Genomic DNA, 18,126 nt, shown 5'->3' with positions numbered 1-18,126 from the left:
GCATCATGGGTCTGGCAAACGACTTGAACCTTAAAGAGAAAGGAGTCCATTTTCACAGCTTTCAATGTAAGCCTAGTAGGATTTACTTTTTCTTAGATGGTAGATAGTTTTTAGGCTGTTTGCACCTCCAATGCTGCAAAGCAGACTTGAAATGGCCCTTGTAGAGTCTAGAAGTTCACATTTTGGAAAATTGTGGCTTTGACAGAATTCCAAAGGGGGCTGCTTATCAAACGGGCATATGGAAAATTGCACCCTGTATGGAAGATGCCTGCTGATATGTTTCCTCAGCCAGAATATTGTAATGCTACAGTACTGCTCTGGTACAAACCTGGGTTATGTTGCTTTGCCCACTTTGATGTTAAAGTTTGTAAAAGGATGAAATGAATAAATAAAAAAATAGAAATCACAACCTGTGTTTATAATTCTATGGCCAAAACATTTTAAAATTAACTGTTTTGGGGTACACATAAGAAGCAGGCACTTAATCTAATATTATGACTATCAGTAAAGATGTTATGATGCAAAACTTCATGGTCATTTTTTTGTCCACAGTTTGAAAAGAATTTAAACAATGTTGTTTTCTGCTTCTCCGTCATAGTGATTCTGCTAATACTCAACAGTCACCCTGGGCCAGTGATGTGGCGAACATTCCACCCAAACCCCTAAAGCAGCTCACAGTTTCCTGAAAGATGAAGTTAGGGCTGACTGAAGTCCAGAGAAGAAGAATGAGTGGTGAAGATGTAGCCAGAATAAGAGTAAACACTGCAGGAACGAGAAGGTAAGAAATATCAGCCTAAACCCCCAGTATCTGGAACAACATCCCCTCTGACATCAGGACAACACAAACCCTCCCACAATTCAGCAATAAATTGAAAACTCGCATCTTCAAGAATATTACCTCAGATATACTGACCTTTTACCGCTTCAACAAGTTCTACCTTCTTCCTCAGCCCCCACCCCCTACATATCCCCAAAGGGACTTGTCCCCTGTACAGCGCTCTTTTGCTAGCCAGCAAACCACTTTAGAAATATCAAAACAATGAAGTCAAACTTAGGTTCGAGCAAAGCTCTCCTCAGGGACTCTCTCATACATCCCTCATACATGAAGAGAGGTAGAAATCTGAGCTCTGGTGGCCTCTAGGGGAAGTCTGAGAGCTTAGCCCTTCAATCGCACTGGTTGAGCTTTGAGTTGTTTCAAGTGAGGTGGATGTGCTAATAAACAAAAGCTGTTGTTGGGCCCATGGACTTTTTAGCACTAGTTACTGCTGTGGCAACAGTACTGGGGATTCGCTGACTGATGACAGGAAATGATTCAAGCAGGTTAACTTACAAAACAAAACAATGATGGAAAAGTGTCAAGTTACCATGGCATTTTATTCCAGGTACAGTGTAACTTTAGCCTCTCTTCGTCCCCTTTTTCAGTGAGTTCCACGCTACGTCTGCCGCAAAACAATGCAGTGCTACTTGCTGGTGTTGTCTGACGTACCTATGCAGCTTAATTACAGAACACTGCGATTGTTAGAAACTGTTTAAAGAAAACAAACGGACCTTTCTGTATTCCTTGAGGGCCAGTGATGGATGAGTGTTCTGTACATTAGTCTCATTGTCGGTGAACACAATGAAGACATCGACAGCTGTGTTCGTTCGCTGGGCCCAAGCCATGGGGAGAGCACAGTCAGTGTTCCCCATTGTAATCTAAAATAAAGAAATAATTTAAAAATGTTAGTCTTGCTCTGATTGTAGAGCTTGTGACCATAAAGGAATGAATTACTTAATCAAAATGTAATAATATACTTGAACACAACAACGGCATCTGACAAAACAAGAATACAAAAATACACATAACCAATTGCAATTTAAAACTCTTAAAATAAAAAGTACCAATAACTGACATCTGTGAGCTTTCTCACTCTCCAGTGGCGCAAAACTTTGTCTAGTGACTAGGTTGCTGAACTTGCAACCTGGAGGCCAGGGTATGGATCCCTGCTTCCCCAACTCACCAAAGAAATTGTGAGTCAATTCACCAAAGAATTTGGGAGTTTGAGAAAATCTCTTTATCTGCCTGTGGCTCAAATCGTAAATATATGCAACACAAAAATATGAAAACAATCTTATAGTGTGCTATCTGGTGGTTTGCTACTTATGGGCTCGATTTAGAACTTGGTGGACAGGGTACTCTGTCGAAACAGCAACTGAGTACCCTTTCCGCCAAACTGAAGGTTTTCCCACTTCATTTAAGGGAGGGCAAACTTCAGTATGTCAATTGTAGAAACTACTCCGTCTTTGCTGCCTACATACACCACACAACACAGTAATGGGCAAATAGAGGTTTTGCTATTTGCCCATCCCCTTATTGAGAGTGGGCAGACAAACAGCAAGTTTTCACTGTCTGTCATCGCCAGGTAAAACCTGGAGAAAAGTGGCAGTGTAAACTGCAAAATGACCCCCGCATCATGGGAGAAATCTACCATGGCAATGTGATCATTGCTTTTTTATTTTCAAAAACAAATTTGGGCTTCGGGATTTTGGTTTTGAAAATGAAAAATCATTGAACAGCTCTGTCATGTTGCTGGAGCTACCTGCCAAATTTTCCATGCATTTACAGGAACTGCCATTTTTGTGGTTCCTGAAAAGACAAGAGATGTCCCCTGGGCCGGTGACATCTCTAAATTTGGTAGACGAAATACCTTTGCCAAAGCAGACGTAAAGTACTCAGCCATGGCAATGGTACATAATCCATCCGCCAAACTGTAAACCAGGCCCTATATGTTTTCACTCAGCTCACCAAGATTATCTCCTTTGTGTAAACCGGTCTCAACCAGACCCCACACATACAAAACTGTTCAATGTATAGCGATTACTGTTAATCAAAACATTCTACTCCACCACTGATCTAGGTCCACACTACATCAAATTAATAGTTTGTTTTAAGAAAGTAATCTTAAAATGACAATTCTATCACTCCTAGCACTCCAGCTCAATATCATTATTTTTCCTGGCAACCACTCTTATTCCATGCTCCTAGCTATATACCAGTCTAAAAAGGATATATTGAGCACAAACCTCTACTTAAGTTTCCAAAAATGAACTGTTTAAGCTTCACAAGAAATCCCAGCTCACCACAGCAGATACTAATACACAAAGAGACATAGCTAGAAAAGGGAAGGCTCATTTTATGACATAATAGTAGAGGAGGAGAAGTGGGGTCAGGGAGTGGGATTTATCTTTGTTGTGGTGTTCCCTTCTATCATTTTCAATGGGAGGGCAAAGTGGACCATGGAAGCTGAGACGACAGAGGAGGTCTAGGAGTCCCAGTACCAGGGCTATCACATCCTCTGCTTCTTTGTTGCTTGCTTTCTTCCTTTGAGGATGTACTCAAGACCAAGCCTCTTCCTGGTGTTTCGGGGCCACGCAGCTGGGCTACCGAGGACACCAAAGCGGGATGGGGAGGGAACCGGGGAGTAAGCATCAATCTGTCAAGCAGCTGTAGTTTGGTGGAGCCCAGGTGGCACAATGCGGGCTTTCTTGGCCTCCACATCTGCCTCCTGGTCGTTCCCAAGTCTTGAGCAGCTCCCCCTCCCCCAGCAGACTCTGCTGGGAAGAGCTGGTGGGATATTCGGCATTGCTTGCTTGCTTTACCAAGGTGGCTGTATGCCTCAGCGACAGTCTCTGGCAATTTGGTATCTGCTTAGTGTGGAGCGCTGCTATACCTCATGACCCACTTGGTACATTTCACCCTCATTACCACACAGCTTCTGTGGCCCCTGAGGAGGTCTTCTTTTAGAAGGCTGCATAGAGTGTGGGCTGTGCTGCTGACCCACGTTATCTGGACTTGATGCTAGGCTAGCGCAGTGGTGCAAGCGCTGCTGGATAGCTCACCTGCCTCACTCTGCCCAAGTGCTAAGGAATTTGATGGAGACAAGGACTGACTAGAACGGCTGAGTGCGACCTTAGTGGAGGGAAGCAGAACAGGGAGCAAGGATTGAGGTGAAGGCACAAGAGCATCCACAGCCCCTCGTAGCTCGACTTTGACAGGGTTAGACTTTCTGTGGTGAAGAAAAGCAGAAACAGGAAATCTAAGGAGCGGTAAGGTGTTTTTCAACTTGTGAATTATTTTGTTGGAGCAATGATTGATGACTGGTACTTGTTGGCATTCTATGCTTAGTTGCCCTTTGGTAGCTGCAAGTCCCTGGTATTAGACCTAGACAAAGGGCTGAGCTCCAGAGTATGTAGCGTGGAATCAGCCAGACTAGGTCTGGTGTGGCTTGCACTCCAGGTGATGTTCCCTGCAGCATTTTGCTTAAGTGATCATACTGCTGAAACGCTATAGGCCTCTGCATAAGCACTAGTTTTGGAACTGATTGCGGAGCTGACTGTTGGGAGAACTAAGGAGCACTTCAGAAAAGATTTTAATGATTCTGCACCACTGTGGCCACAGGGGCCCCACGACACCCGTTCCCGCCATCCTGTTCCTGGCGGTTTTTACCACCAGGACCAGGATGGCGGGAAGGGGGTCGGAATCCCCATGGCGGTGCTGCGAGCAGCGCCGCCATGGAGGATTCTTTGGTGCAGGGGTAAACCGGCGGGAAACCGCCGGTTGCCCTTTTCTGACCGCGGCTTTACCGCTGCGGTCAGAATTGCCCATGAAGCACCGCTAGCCTGTTGGCGGTGCTTCCGCAGCACTCTGCCCTGGCGGTTTTCAACCGCCAGGGTCAGAATGACCGCCTGTGTCTTTAAGAACCCAGGAACCACCAGTATCCCATCATGCCAGGCTGGTGGCAGTTGATTCAGTTCTTTTTGAAGGCGATATGGGACATATAAGGATGGCAAGGATACCTCTGTCCATTGCATCGGGGAGGAGGGAGGGTTGCTTATGACTTATGTAAATGCCCCTACAAGAGAACAGGAGTTACAGGTAAGAAACTATTCCTTCTCTCATAGGGGATTTCCATGTATAGTCAAAGGCCCTGAACAGACTAGCATCCTCAGATATCGCGGTGGAGAAGACAAAAGCTCACTTAGTTTAAGTAAAAAGATTTCTGAGGGAACCTGCCCTACTTGAGTATCAGCTCTAGCATCAGAGTCTAGTCAGTAGTGTTTGGTGAAAGCATGTAATGATTTCCCGGTAACTGCTTTGTAAATTTCTGGAATCCGGATATTGCATAGTAAAGCAGCAGTAGCTACTTTCCCCCTAGCAAAGTGTTCCTTAGGTTTAGCTACTAGTGATTTATGAGCTTTTTGGTAGCACAACAAAATACATGGAACTACCCATCTGAAGATGAATTGTTTGGAGGTGGCTAATCCCGTGCCGACTGGACCATAGTTAATAAACAGTTGGTCCGTTCGGCGGATATCCTTTGTCTTGTCGAAATAAAACCTCAGAACCCTCCTAGCATCCAGTAAATGGAGAGATCTTTCTGCTGGAGTAGAGGGATTCTGAAGAAATGATCCAAGAGATACCACAGCACTCATGAACAGTCTACTTTTATTCATTCATCCAGATGAGACCAACTGAAGTGAGATCCTTTTATTACTGTTTGAAGCATCAATTTAACAAGTAAGAGATGAAGATAGTTCCACAGCCACAGCCACAGCCAACAAGTCCTTCATCATAATAGTGATTTTTTCAAGGCTGTAAAAATATACAAATATACAGACAGCGAATAATTGCACAAACATGTAGAGAATGATAGCAAAAGTTGACAAGTGTCCAGGGGCTAGTGGTAAATCACTCCGAAAGGTGGAATGATTTTAGCCCATGCATTGATCTAGATGTGCTGCAAAAGAACAGAGCCAAATGATCCACCAGTTAGTGCAGACAGGGATGAGAAAGAAACCTAAACCACATCAAGATAGCATCACCTGTGCTACATCATATGAATACAATACATTAAAGCAAATCAGTGGTCAGCCGCCATAAATATACATCAAACTGAGTAGATGCAATTGCTGGACAAATAAAATAGGGTGTTGTTAGTTGTGATAATGTGAAAAACTCATCTACCAAACCCAAAAGTCCAAGTTGTGCATGTACAAGTAATTCTATTACATACTAAGTGATCAAGTACCTTAGCATGGCAAGCAGCACCAATATTATGTACGCTTCATCATGCCCACGTTTATAGACGCCAAGTGTCTAAACGAGATGAACGCACAGCTCTGGGCATTGTTATACCATAAGTGTAGGAATGGGCCCAAAATTAAAGGTATATGCACACCAAAGCGCCATGGTACCCACCTCGAGAGACTTATGTAATTACTTTTCAATCGTTGACTACAGATCGATTACCCGTATATCCAAATTAGTGTTCAATCCTATCTGTAGGAGTCAAATGATCATGATAAGTCAGTTCCTAAAAAAAGGGGAAAAAAAGCCATGCCAAAGTATGAGACCAAACTTTAACCTGGTCTGAAACATAGTAATTTGTCAACTAGTAAAGATGTAGTCCCGTAAAAAGGATATAACAATAAAAAACTTAGTTGAGTCAGAAAATGTTAATTTCGGTTAGTGCTGAAAGATTTGTTTAAGTATAGACATCTTTGATGGGCCTGGATGCGTTATTATAGAACCCTGACAAAGGACATAGGGCCTGATTCTAACTTTGGAGGACGGTGTTAAACCGTCCCAAAAGTGGCGGATATACGACCTACCATATTACGAGTTCCATAGGATATAATGGACTCGTAATACGGTAGGTGGTATATCCGCCACTTTTGGGACGGTTTAACACCGTCCTCCAAAGTTAGAATCAGGCCCATAATATGCTACTGGCTCCAAAATCAGACAAAGCCTCATCCCTTAATTGCTTTGATCGAAGTGATCCCTGCAATAAGCTTCGTACGACAGAAATGCTTAGTCCATCCAGAAAACACAACCAATCCTATACAAACCTAAAGCAATGCCCCCATGGCTGAATCCATAGGTATAAACAAATGTGTAAAGCCAAACTTACTCAGCAGTACAGACTAACGAGGTGGCATCCTGAGTATGGAAAGACGCAAAAGTCCCACCATCCATTATATGTGAGTGTTACTGACATAGAAAACGGACACTAGTGCCCATAGAGTGGCCATCTTGACACATGATAAACAATGAGATCAGTCCATATCATCCAAGAATTGAAGCTGATTACTTGTATGTAAAACGTGGCAATGAGATTTCTAGACTAAAGCCCATAAATTGAAAGTCATCAAGAAAACCATGTGATGGAAGCAAAAACCAGTATAAAACGCTACCATGTTCGTAGTGACCCAACATAGAAGGGAGAAGTGGTGTATACGTAATGGAAAAATCGTGATAATAGAAAAGCAAGAACCACCACCGATTGTGGAATAAGATGCAAAACAGATTGTGACACTAAATAGAATAAACTAAGGCTGCATGGTCAAAAAAAGGGACAAAACATACAAGTCTTAACAGATCTAAATATACAGTCAGTGATCACTAAACATTTGGGGACCAACATACTGAATACACTAAACGGAACTGTACCGAATAATGACAGGAAAGATTCACAAGGAAACATGTAATTCCCTATCAGTATTGAGACCTTTACCTAGCGCACACAGTTTAACAATCCATTTTGCCTCACATTTTCTAAGTTTAGCAACTGTGTCTCTTCACCTCACACTATTAATAACACAAGTGATTCCTTGGAGCCCAATTCCAATCACCTCGGACCTTTCATGTGCAGAGTTATAATGGGTTGCCAGGAGTAAATGGAATTGTTATTGTTTATAGCTCTGACATGCTCTTGAATGTGCTCCTTTAAAGGCCGAACAGTGCTCCCCACATAGATCAGACCATCCCTATTTGCACTAACTGGCGGATCATTTGGCTCTGTACTTTTCCATTCGATCTAGATCTATGCATGGGCTAAATCATTCCACATTTTGGGTGATTTACCACTAGCCCTGAACACTTGTAATGAAGTAGTTACTACTCAGTATATACTAGTTACTACTCAGTCAACCTTTGCTATCTTCCTCTACATGTCTGTACAATTATTCACTGTCTGTATATTTGTATATTTTTACACCCTTTAAAAAGTCACTAATGTGACAAAACACATGTTGGCTATAACTGTGGAGCTATTTTCATCTCTTACTTGTTAAATCGATGCTTCAAACGCCAATAAAAGGATCTCACTTCAATCGGACTCATCTGAATGAATGAATAAACGTAGACTGTTCATGAGTGCTGCGGTATCTCTAGGATCATATGTATAGTGCCACCTCTGTGGTGCACTTCTACATGCTTATGAGTAGTAAAGCATAAATTACCATTCAGCACCATGTTAATGTATTATCACTTAGCTATTCTTGATACTTGTTATACATATTTACCAATGGATATTGGAAGGATGTGCACCTACTGATACCACTACTACCTGTTGAATGTATGTGGATTCTAAAAGAATGTAGGCAATGAGATATTCTGCTTGACATGGAAGTTCGACTCTACTTTAGGAAGGGATTTTGGGTGAGTTTTCATAACCACTTTTCTAGAATGACAAACAGTGTATGGTTCATGAGAACATAGTGCTCGTATCTCGCTCACCCGGTGAGCTGATGTTATCGCTACCAGAAAAGCTGTTTTCCACGTAAGGTGTAGTAAAGAAGCTTTGTAGATGGGTTTAAAGGGATCCTGCATAAGCACTATATTGAGTTTCCAGGAAGGCGAGGGACCCCTAATTGTAGAAGGTATGGTAGAATCACATCCTCTTGGCAAGTAGTCAAGTCATCGTTCTTAGAGGAACACCAGATGCAAAATCTCTTCCATTTGAAGGCATAAGTGGAGCGAGTGGAAAGCCACTTAGCCGCCTTGAGGATCTCCCTGCAGTCTTCTGGCAAGTTCAAGACTCCATACTGCACTAGCTCAGGAGCAATGCCACCAATTTCAAGGAGGAGAGATTGGGGTGTACCATCTGTCCTCCAAATTGCATTAGTAGGTTTGGCCTGCATGGCAGCTTGAGATGTGGATGCTGTGATCGGTGAGGAAAGTCCGGGATCCACCATTGCTGTGGCCACTCTGGAGCAATTAGGATCACCTTCGCTTTAGAGTAGCTTGATCAGGACTGCTGGGATCAGGGGAATCACTGGAAAGGTGTAAAGAAATCTGCCTGACCACACGATCCAAAGGGCATTCCCCAGTATCTCTGAATGGTAATACCTGGAGGCAAAGTTGCAGCATTTTCTGTTTTCCGCTATGGCAAAGAGGTCGATAGAAGGGGTGCCCCAAAATTGGAAGATACTTTGAACGACTTCTTCATGCAAGACCCACTCGTGATTTTCATTGAGAGCTCTGCTGGCAGCATCTGCTTGAACATTCTGTACACCTGGGAGGTGAGTTGCCCTTACCCTCAGGTTCCTGGCAAAAAGCCATTTCCAATTTGTCTTGGCCTCTGGTGACAAGGCTCTGGACCTGGTGCCCCCTTGCTTGTTTAGGTAGTACATAGTGGTTGTATTGTCTGTCTGAACAAGCAGGGTGTCGTGGTAAATTATGGATGAAAGGCCTTGAGCCCCAGATGAATTGCACAGATTTCGAGGACATTTATGTGGTATGTTATCTCTTTATGAGACCATAAGCCTTGTATCTGGAGGTGATCCATGTTGGCTCCCCATCCGAGCAATGATGCATCCATCACAATGGTTTGAAAAGGGACCTGTTGGTGAAATGACATCCCTTGGAGGAGATTGCTTTGAGAACACCACCAGTTGAGGAATCATATTGCATGTAAGGATAGTGTCATTTTGTTCAGCTGGTCCCACTGGTCCTCTAGACACTCTTGGAGAGGCCGCATGTTGAGGCGAGTATTTGGAGTGAGAAAGATACAAGGGGCCATCAATCCAAGAAGAGATGAGACTGTGCTTGCTGTTGGGCAGGCACTCTTCTGAGAGTCTCACATTTTTGAAGGATTGATGAACATCGCTTCTCCGAAGGAAACATCTTTGCGTGAATGGTGTAGATGCAGGCCCCTAAGTAATGTAATGTCTGGACTGGTGTTGACGAGGACTTGTTGAAGTTGATGTGAAGACCCAATGGATGAAGAAGCTTGCAAGTTCAATTGAAACGCAGTTGGGCTTCGTGAGAAGTGGATGGCTTTATAAGCCAGTCGTTTAGATAGGGGTAGACGAAGATTCAGTGTTTTTCTCAGATGTGCTGCCACCACCGTCATGCACTTGGAGAATGTTTTGGGTGCTGACTTGAGGTCAAATGGTACTACTGCATACTGGTAATGATCGTGCCCCACAAGAAATCTGAGAAATGTCGATGCTTGCTGGTGACGGGAATGTGGAAGTAGGCATTGTGAAGGTCGATGGAGTAAAGCCAATCTCCTTTATGAAGTTGGGGATATATTTGATGTAAAGCCAGCATCCTGAATTTCTCTTTCTGAATCCACATGTTGGCCACTTTGAGAATGAGAATGGGTCTGAATTTGTGTTTGTCTTTCACTGGAACTAGGAAATACCTGAAGTTAATGCCTGTCTCCTTCTGACTGTGGGGAATGGCTTCAACCACCTTCTTTTGCAACAGGATGTTGACTTCTGTCCTGAGAAAGTCGAGATGGGAAGTGGACTGCTTTGGCGAGAGTATACCCATTCTTCACAGTTTTCAAAACCCAGGCGTCTGTTGTGATGTGGTGCCACTCTTACAGATCATGTGAAATGCTTCCCCCTACCGGAGTGGATAATGGAAGAGAGGGAAGGGAGGACTCAAGGTGTTGAGGCTGATATTTGTTTACCACCTTGGGTGGGTTGTTGGGCAGAGCAACCTCTTGTCTGCTTGCGCAGTGGTTCGTAGGTTCTCTGGTGTAGTTGAGATCTACTCGGAAGCCAATGAGGGGTCTGAACCCTCTGTGAGTAAAATGGACGCTGGTAGGGTTAGAATGATTTGCGTTGATCTCTGGGTTTCTGCAGACCCACAGCTTTTAATGTGTCCATCTCAGTTTTAATTCTTGCCACCTTGTCCTCAGCATGGCTGCCAAATAGTGTGGAACCTGAGAATGGCAAATTTTGGATGCAGTGTTGCGCTTCAGGTTTTAGAGATGTTAACCGGAACCAAGCATGCCTCCGCAAGGTGACTCGATGGCAGTAGCCATGTGCGGCAAGGAGGGAAGAATCCACAGCTGCACTTGTAATATGATTGGAGACCACTGCCCTCTTGTGGAGATCTCCAAGAAGTCTTCCCTTTTTTTCCTTAGGCAGGTGGTCAGCAAACTGATGGATTGAATCCCAAAGGGCTCGGTCGTACCTGCCCAAGAGAGTCATAACACTGGCTTCCTTCACTGACGTGGCTGTTGTACTGCAGACTTTGTGGTCTGCTGGTGCTAATTTTTCACTCTCCTTATCTGAAGGTGAAGAGAATGATGGAAAGGTGGAATGGAATAACGACAGTTAGGTGGAGGATCACTGCAAAGAAATAATGGGTCTTGATCTAGAGGCCGTAATTTCTTTTGAAACTTGGATGTAGCAGGCTTAGCCATTGCTGGAATTAGGAACAAATCCATGGCCGGTTCAACAAGACCTGGGATCAGTGTAAGCAACAGCCTGTAATCTGTATGCTGATGTAGTGTCTCGAAGATTACTGAAGTGGACGATGTGGGTACCGACATCGGTATATTGAGTTTTGCAGCCCCTAGGACAAGCACCTCATAAAAGGTAGTAATGTCATCAACCAGAGAGACACAAGGTGGTGGTGAGTCCGATAATTTTAGTGAATAGTCTCTTGTAGAGGAAGAGGAGTGATCAGCATGCTGACAACAGGAGCGTGACCTTGCCCTGTGAGAAGATCCGTGATGATAATGTGTATGTCTTGATGCAGTTGAAGAGCGCCCCAGTGTATGAGGTCCATAACGAGAGTGGTGGCGTGATCGGGAGCGCATTCGAGGCTTGGGAGCTGGAGTGCTTCTAGGTCCTGGAGGAGGAGGTGCTGGAGGAGGCGCTGATGAAAGAGGAAGCACCTGTGGTAGAGGTAGTGGCGTCGCCGACAGACTTGTTGATCTTTCATGTAGAAGTTTAGCCCCTGACACTGACTGTTCACGCATCATGACAGCAAACCGGCGCTTCTCAATGATGAGGCACTTCTTGACGTTGAATGCCAGCGATGTACCGACGGTTTGTAATCCCTCAACCCCAACTGATAACGAGTCGAAGCTCAGCGCTGTACCTTGCCTCAATGTCGATCCTCTTGATGACGACTGGGGATGCTGTCTAATCTGGCTTGAAACACACTTCTTAGACCTTCCCATCCACTGGAAGCTGAGGGAAGTGCCCTGGTGGAAGACTGACCTCCCCTCGCTCAGAAGTCCCACTGATAGGAAGTGTTTGATGGTGACATCTCTCTTCTCTTCCCTGAAGGCGAATCTTCGGTCTGTCGCGTAGAGTGCACCTGGAAAACTTCCTGCACATGTCAGAGGTGTCAGGAAGATGAGAGGAAGGTAGGCAGAAGATACAGACCTCATGAGGCTCATGAGGGTCTGTTTAGGCCTTTTTCCTGCCACAGCAAGGACAACAATGAAGGCATTTCATTTGATAAAAATGCCTCCGTTTTCTGTAAAAAAATAACAGAAAAAGGCAGGAAAAGTAAAAAGACAGAGTAAAGGTATTGTCACCAATTTCTGCCAGTCATTTTTTGAGAAAAATTACCTATAAAAGGTTGTGCTTAATGCTTCAGGGTCCTGTCAGCGGGAGCCAGAAAAAGAGAACTGAAACACCTGCCACTAGCTGGGCATGGTGGGATACTGGTGGTCCCTGGGTTCATAAGGCACAGCCTCTATTTTAGACATATAATGGCATCCTGTGAGGCTACTCTGTCCTGCTCTCCCTCAACTCTATCATTAAAAGGGGTTTGTGAGGGAGATGTATACTGTTTCAAAACATCTTAAATTATACTCATTTTTAAGGTATTGACCCTTTTTTGATTTCATGAAGAAGAATTGGGCCATTGTAGCCTAGATATATAGGTTGCATTATCTGTCTTTTTCTTATGTTTCTTTACAGGCCTTCATGAAGAAAGGTGAAACCACTTAAGAAGTAATATTAAAGAACTGCTCCAGGGTCCCTACACGTGGGGGGCTTGTAGGAGGCTGGCCTGGTTTGTAGTGAGTACCAAGGGGTACTTACACCTTGCACCAGGCCCAGGTATCCCTTATTAGTGTAGAGGGGTGTCTAGCAGCTTAGGCTGATAGAAAATGGTAGCTTAGCAGAGCAGCTTAGGCTGAACTAGGAGACGAGTGAAGCTCCTACAGTACCACTAGTGTCATATGCACAATATCATAAGAAAACACAATACACAGATATACTAAAAATAAAAGTACTTTATTTTTATGACAATATGCCAAAGTATCTCAGTGAGTACCCTCAGTATGAAGATAGCAAATATACACAAGATATATGTACACAATACCAAAATATGCAGTAATAGTAATAGAAAACAGTGCAAACAATGTATAGTCACAATAGAATGCAATGGGAGCACATAGGGATAGGGGCAACACAAACCATATACTCTAGAAGTGGAATGCGAACCACGAATGGACCCCAAACCTATGTGAGCTCGTAGAGGGTCGCTGGGACTGTAAGAAAACAGTGAGGGTTAGAAAAATAGCCCACCCCAAGACCCTGAAAAGTGGGTGCAAAGTGCACCTAAGTTCCCCAGAGAGCACATAAGTCGTGATAGGGGAATTCTGCAAGAAAGACCAACACCAGCAATGCAACAACGATGGATTTCCAGACGAGAGTACCTGTGGAACAAGGGGACCAAGTCCAAGAGTCACGATCAAGTCGGGAGTGGGCAGATGCCCAGGAAATGCCAGCTGTGGGTGCAAAGAAGCTGCCACCGGATGGTAGAAGCTGTGGATTCTGCAAGAACGACAAGGGCTAGAAACTTCCCCTTTGGAGGATGGATGTCCCACGTCGTGAAGAGTCGTGTAGAGGTGTTTTCGTGCAGAAAGACCGCAAACAAGTCTTGCTAGCTGCAAGGGTCGCGGTTAGGGGTTTTGGATGCTGCTGTGGCCCAGGAGGGACCAGGATGTCGCCAATTGCGTGAGGAGACAGAGGGAGTGCCCAGCAAGACAAGGAGCCCACTCAGAAGCAGGCAGCACCCGCAGAAGTGCCGGAACAGGCACTACGAAGCGGAGTGAACCAGAGCTCACCCGAAGTCACAAAGGAAGGTCCCACAACGCCGGAGGACAACTCAGGAGGTCGTGCACTGCAGGTTAGAGTGCCGGGGACCCAGGCTTGGCTGTGCACAAAGGAAATCCTGGAAGAGTGCACAGGAGCCGGAGCAGCTGCAAAACACACGGTTCCCAGCAATGCAGTCTAGCGTGGGGAGGCAAGGACTTACCTCCACCAAACTTGGACTGAAGAGTCACTGGATTGCGGGAGTCACTTGGACAGAGTTGCTGAGTTCAAGGGACCTCGCTCGTCGTGCTGAGAGGAGACCCAGAGGACCGGTGAAGCAGTTCTTTGGTGCCTGCGGTTGCAGGGGGAAGATTCCGTCGACCCACGGGAGATTTCTTCGGAACTTCTAGTGCAGAGAGGAGGCAGACTTTCCCCACAGCATGCACCACCAGGAAAACAGTCGAGAAGGCGGCAGGATCAGCGTTACTAGGTCGCAGTAGTCGTCTTTGCTACTTTGTTGCAGTTTTGCAGGCTTCCAGCGCGGTCAGCAGTCGATTCCTTGGCAGAAGGTGAAGAGAGAGATGCAGAGGAACTCTGATGAGCTCTTGCATTCGTTATCTAAAGAATTCCCCAAAGCAGAGACCCTAAATAGCCAGAAAAGGAGGTTTGGCTACCTAGGAGAGAGGATAGGCTAGCAACACCTGGAGGAGCCTATCAGGAGGAGTCTCTGACGTCACCTGCTGGCCCTGGCCACTCAGAGCAGTCCAGTGTGCCAGCAGCACCTCTGTTTCCAAGATGGCAGAGGTCTGGAGCACACTGGAGGAGCTCTGGGCACCTCCCAGGGGAGGTGCAGGTCAGGGGAGTGGTCACTCCCCTTTCCTTTGTCCAGTTTCGCGCCATAGCAGGGCTGGGGGATCCCTGAACCGGTGTAGACTGGCTTATGCAGAAATGGGCACCATCTGTGCCCATGAAAGCATTTCCAGAGGCTGGGGGAGGCTACTCCTCCCTAGCCCTAACACCTTTTTCCAAAGGGAGAGTGTGTAACACCCTCTCTCTGAGGAAGTCCTTTGTTCTGCCTTCCTGGGCCAAGCCTGGCTGGACCCCAGGAGGGCAGAAACCTGTCTGAGGGGTTGGCAGCAGCAGCAGCTGCAGTGAAGCCCCGGGAAAGGTAGTTTGGCAGTACCCGGGTCTGTGCTAGAGACCAGGGGGATCATGGGATTGTCTCACCAATACCAGGATGGCATTGGGGGGGCAATTCCATGATCTTAGACATGTTACATGGCCATATTCGGAGTTACCATTGTGAAGCTATACATAGGTATGTATAGTGCACGCGTGTAATGGTGTCCCCGCACTCACAAAGTGCGGGGAATTTGCCCTGAACAATGTGGGGGCACCTTGGCTAGTGCCAGGGTGCCCACACACTAAGTAACTTAGCACCCAACCTTTTCCAGGTAAAGGTTAGACATATAGGTGACTTATAAGTTACTTAAGTGCAGTGGTAAATGGCTGTGAAATAACGTGGACGTTATTTCACTCAGGCTGCAGTGGCAGGCCTGTGTAAGAATTGTCAGAGCTCTCTATGGGTGGCACAAGAAATGCTGCAGCCCATAGGGATTTCCTGGAACCCCAATACCCTGGGTACCTCAGTACCATCTTCTAGGGAATTATAAGGGTGTTCCAGTGTGCCAATGTAAATTGGTGAAATTGGTCACTAGCCTGTTAGTGACAATTTGGAAAGAAATGAGAGAGCATAACCACTGAGGTTCTGGTTAGCAGAGCCTCAGTGAGACAGTTAGGCATCACACAGGGAACACATACATATAGGTCACAAACATATGAGCACTGGGGTCCTGACTAGCAGGGTCCCAGTGACACATAACAAACATACTGAAAACATAAGGTTTTCACTATGAGCACTGGGCCCTGGCTAGCAGGATCCCAGTGAGACAGTGAAAACACCCTGACATACACTCACAAACAGGCCAAAAGTGGGGGTAACAAGGCTAGAACGAGGGTACTTTCTCACAGTTCTATTCAGTGCTTATGACTATAAAAGGAAACACCCTACGAGAGAGCACCATTGTGCACTAGATATTAAAAGGAGGGGTCTGGATAACCCCTGTGGTCCTGGTATCAATCAATCAATCAATCAGTTTTGTAAAGCTCGGCTACTCACCCGTGAGGGTCTCAAGGCACTGGGGAGCAGCAGAGGGGCCTCATACAAAGAGTCACATCTTGAGGTTTTTCCTGAAGATGGTGAGTGATGGGCTTTGTCTGAGGTGCAGGTGGAGGTTGTTCCAGTTCTTTGCTATGATGTAGGTGAAAGATTGTCCTCCAGCAGTGGTATTACGAATGCGAATGATGGTGGCCAGGGCCATCTGGGCAGAGCAGAGGGGTCTGGCGGAGGTGTGGAAGGTTCAGGTAGGCTGGTCCTGCGTTGTGTATGGCCTTGTATGTGTGGGTGAGCAGCTTGAAGGTGATTCATTTCTCGACTGGGAGCCAGTTGAGGGTCCTCAGGTGTTGGGAGATCTGTTCTCGCCGTGGGAGGTCCAGGGTGAGTCTGGTGGCGGCAGCATTCTGGATGAGTTGTAGTTTTTTGATGTTTCTAGTTGAGGTGCCAGCGTAGAGGGCGTTGCTGTAGTAGAGCTTGCTTGTGACTGAGGTGTGGGTGACTGTCCTGAAGACAGTCTGCTGGGATCCATCTGAAGATCTTCCAAAGTTTGCAGAGTGTGTGTCAGCAGGAGGAGGCAACTGAGTTTACCTGGTGGGTCATGGATAGTGAGGAGTTCAGGATGAGGCCTAGGCTGCGGGCGTGCTTAGTCGGTGCAGGGGAGCGCTGAGGGATTTGGGCCACCAGGAGTCGTCCCAAGCTGAAGTGGCGTTTCCGAAGATGATGAGCTCAGTCTTGTCAAAGTTGAGCTTGAGGCACCTCATTCAGGTGGCGACAGCTTCACTTCCTGAGTGGAAGTTCCTTTAAGCCGTGTCCGGATCTTCCGTGAGGGAAATGATGAGTTGCGTGTCATCGGCATAAGACACGATGTTCATCCACGGCTTCTGACGATGGCTGCCATAGGGGCCATGTATACGCTGAACAGTGTGGGACTCACTGAGGATCCTTGGGGGACTCTGCAGTTCACTCCTGTGGGTCTGGATGTGTAGGGTGGGAGTCTGACCCTCTGCGTCCTCCCGGAGAGGAAGGAGTGGATCCATTCCAGGGATTCCTATGTCATGGAGTCTGTTGCGTAGAGTGCTGTGGGAGACCGTATCGAAGGCTGCTGAGAGGTCGAGGAGTATGAGCACTGCGGTGTGGCCGCAGTCTAGGAGTAATCGGATGTTGCAGGTGGCTGCAAGGAGGGCTGTCTCAGTGCTGTGGTTGCTGCAGGAGCTGTCCAGGGAGTTATTGGCCTCAATGAAATTCCGTAGTTGTGCGTTGACTGCTTTATCCAGTACTTTGGCGGGGTAGGGTAGCAAGGAGATGGTCCAGAAATTCTTTAGTTCTGATGGGTCGGCCAAAGGTTTCTTCAAGAGAGGGTGTATTTCGGCATGTTTCCAGTCCTCGGGGAAGGTGCCAGTGTTGGAGTAGTTCATTGTGTTCCGGAGCTCGGGCGATGGATGTTTCCTCAGTGGTGAGCGTGGACCAGCTGTGGATGGTCTGGGTGGGTTCTGGGGGGGGGGGAGGGGTCGGTGACAGGTTTCATTGCCAGGATTTTTCGGGAGGAAGCTGTCGTAGAAGTCCTGAATCTTGTGGTGGAAAAAGATGGCGAGTTTGTCGCAGAGGTCCTGTGATGGGGGATGCTGGTGGCTTCGGAGCGGGGGGGATCTGTGAACTTGTTGATGACTGAGAAGAGTTCCTTAGAGTTGTGTGGGAGGAGTTGATGCGCTCACGGAGTGTGTCTGTTCTTGATTTTTCAGCAGTGGGTGGCGGTTGCAGCTCTAAAGAAGGCGGGGTCTTCACTGGATTGGCTGTTTCTCCATTTTTTCTCTAAACATCTGTGGGTA

At 46.2% G+C, this 18,126-nt stretch overlaps 1 protein-coding gene across 5 annotated transcripts in view; it reads right to left on the bottom strand.

The window, feature by feature from the left end:
- The window catches only part of RO60 (Ro60, Y RNA binding protein), a 556,402-nt gene that overhangs the window by 53,457 nt on the left and 484,819 nt on the right, over positions 1 to 18,126 (bottom strand). For all 5 annotated transcript variants that reach the window (XM_069231624.1, XM_069231627.1, XM_069231623.1 and 2 more), the window contains one exon: positions 1,549 to 1,695. In XM_069231624.1, the coding sequence (XP_069087725.1) occupies positions 1,549 to 1,695 (147 nt within the window). The remainder of the gene's footprint in view (positions 1 to 1,548; positions 1,696 to 18,126) is intronic.

This window comes from Pleurodeles waltl, chromosome 4_2 (assembly GCF_031143425.1).
Source record: "Pleurodeles waltl isolate 20211129_DDA chromosome 4_2, aPleWal1.hap1.20221129, whole genome shotgun sequence".
Taxonomy (NCBI): Eukaryota; Metazoa; Chordata; class Amphibia; order Caudata; family Salamandridae; genus Pleurodeles; species Pleurodeles waltl.
The sequence above is the reverse complement of the archived record's forward strand: the minus strand, read 5'-3'. Positions and strand labels throughout refer to the sequence as shown.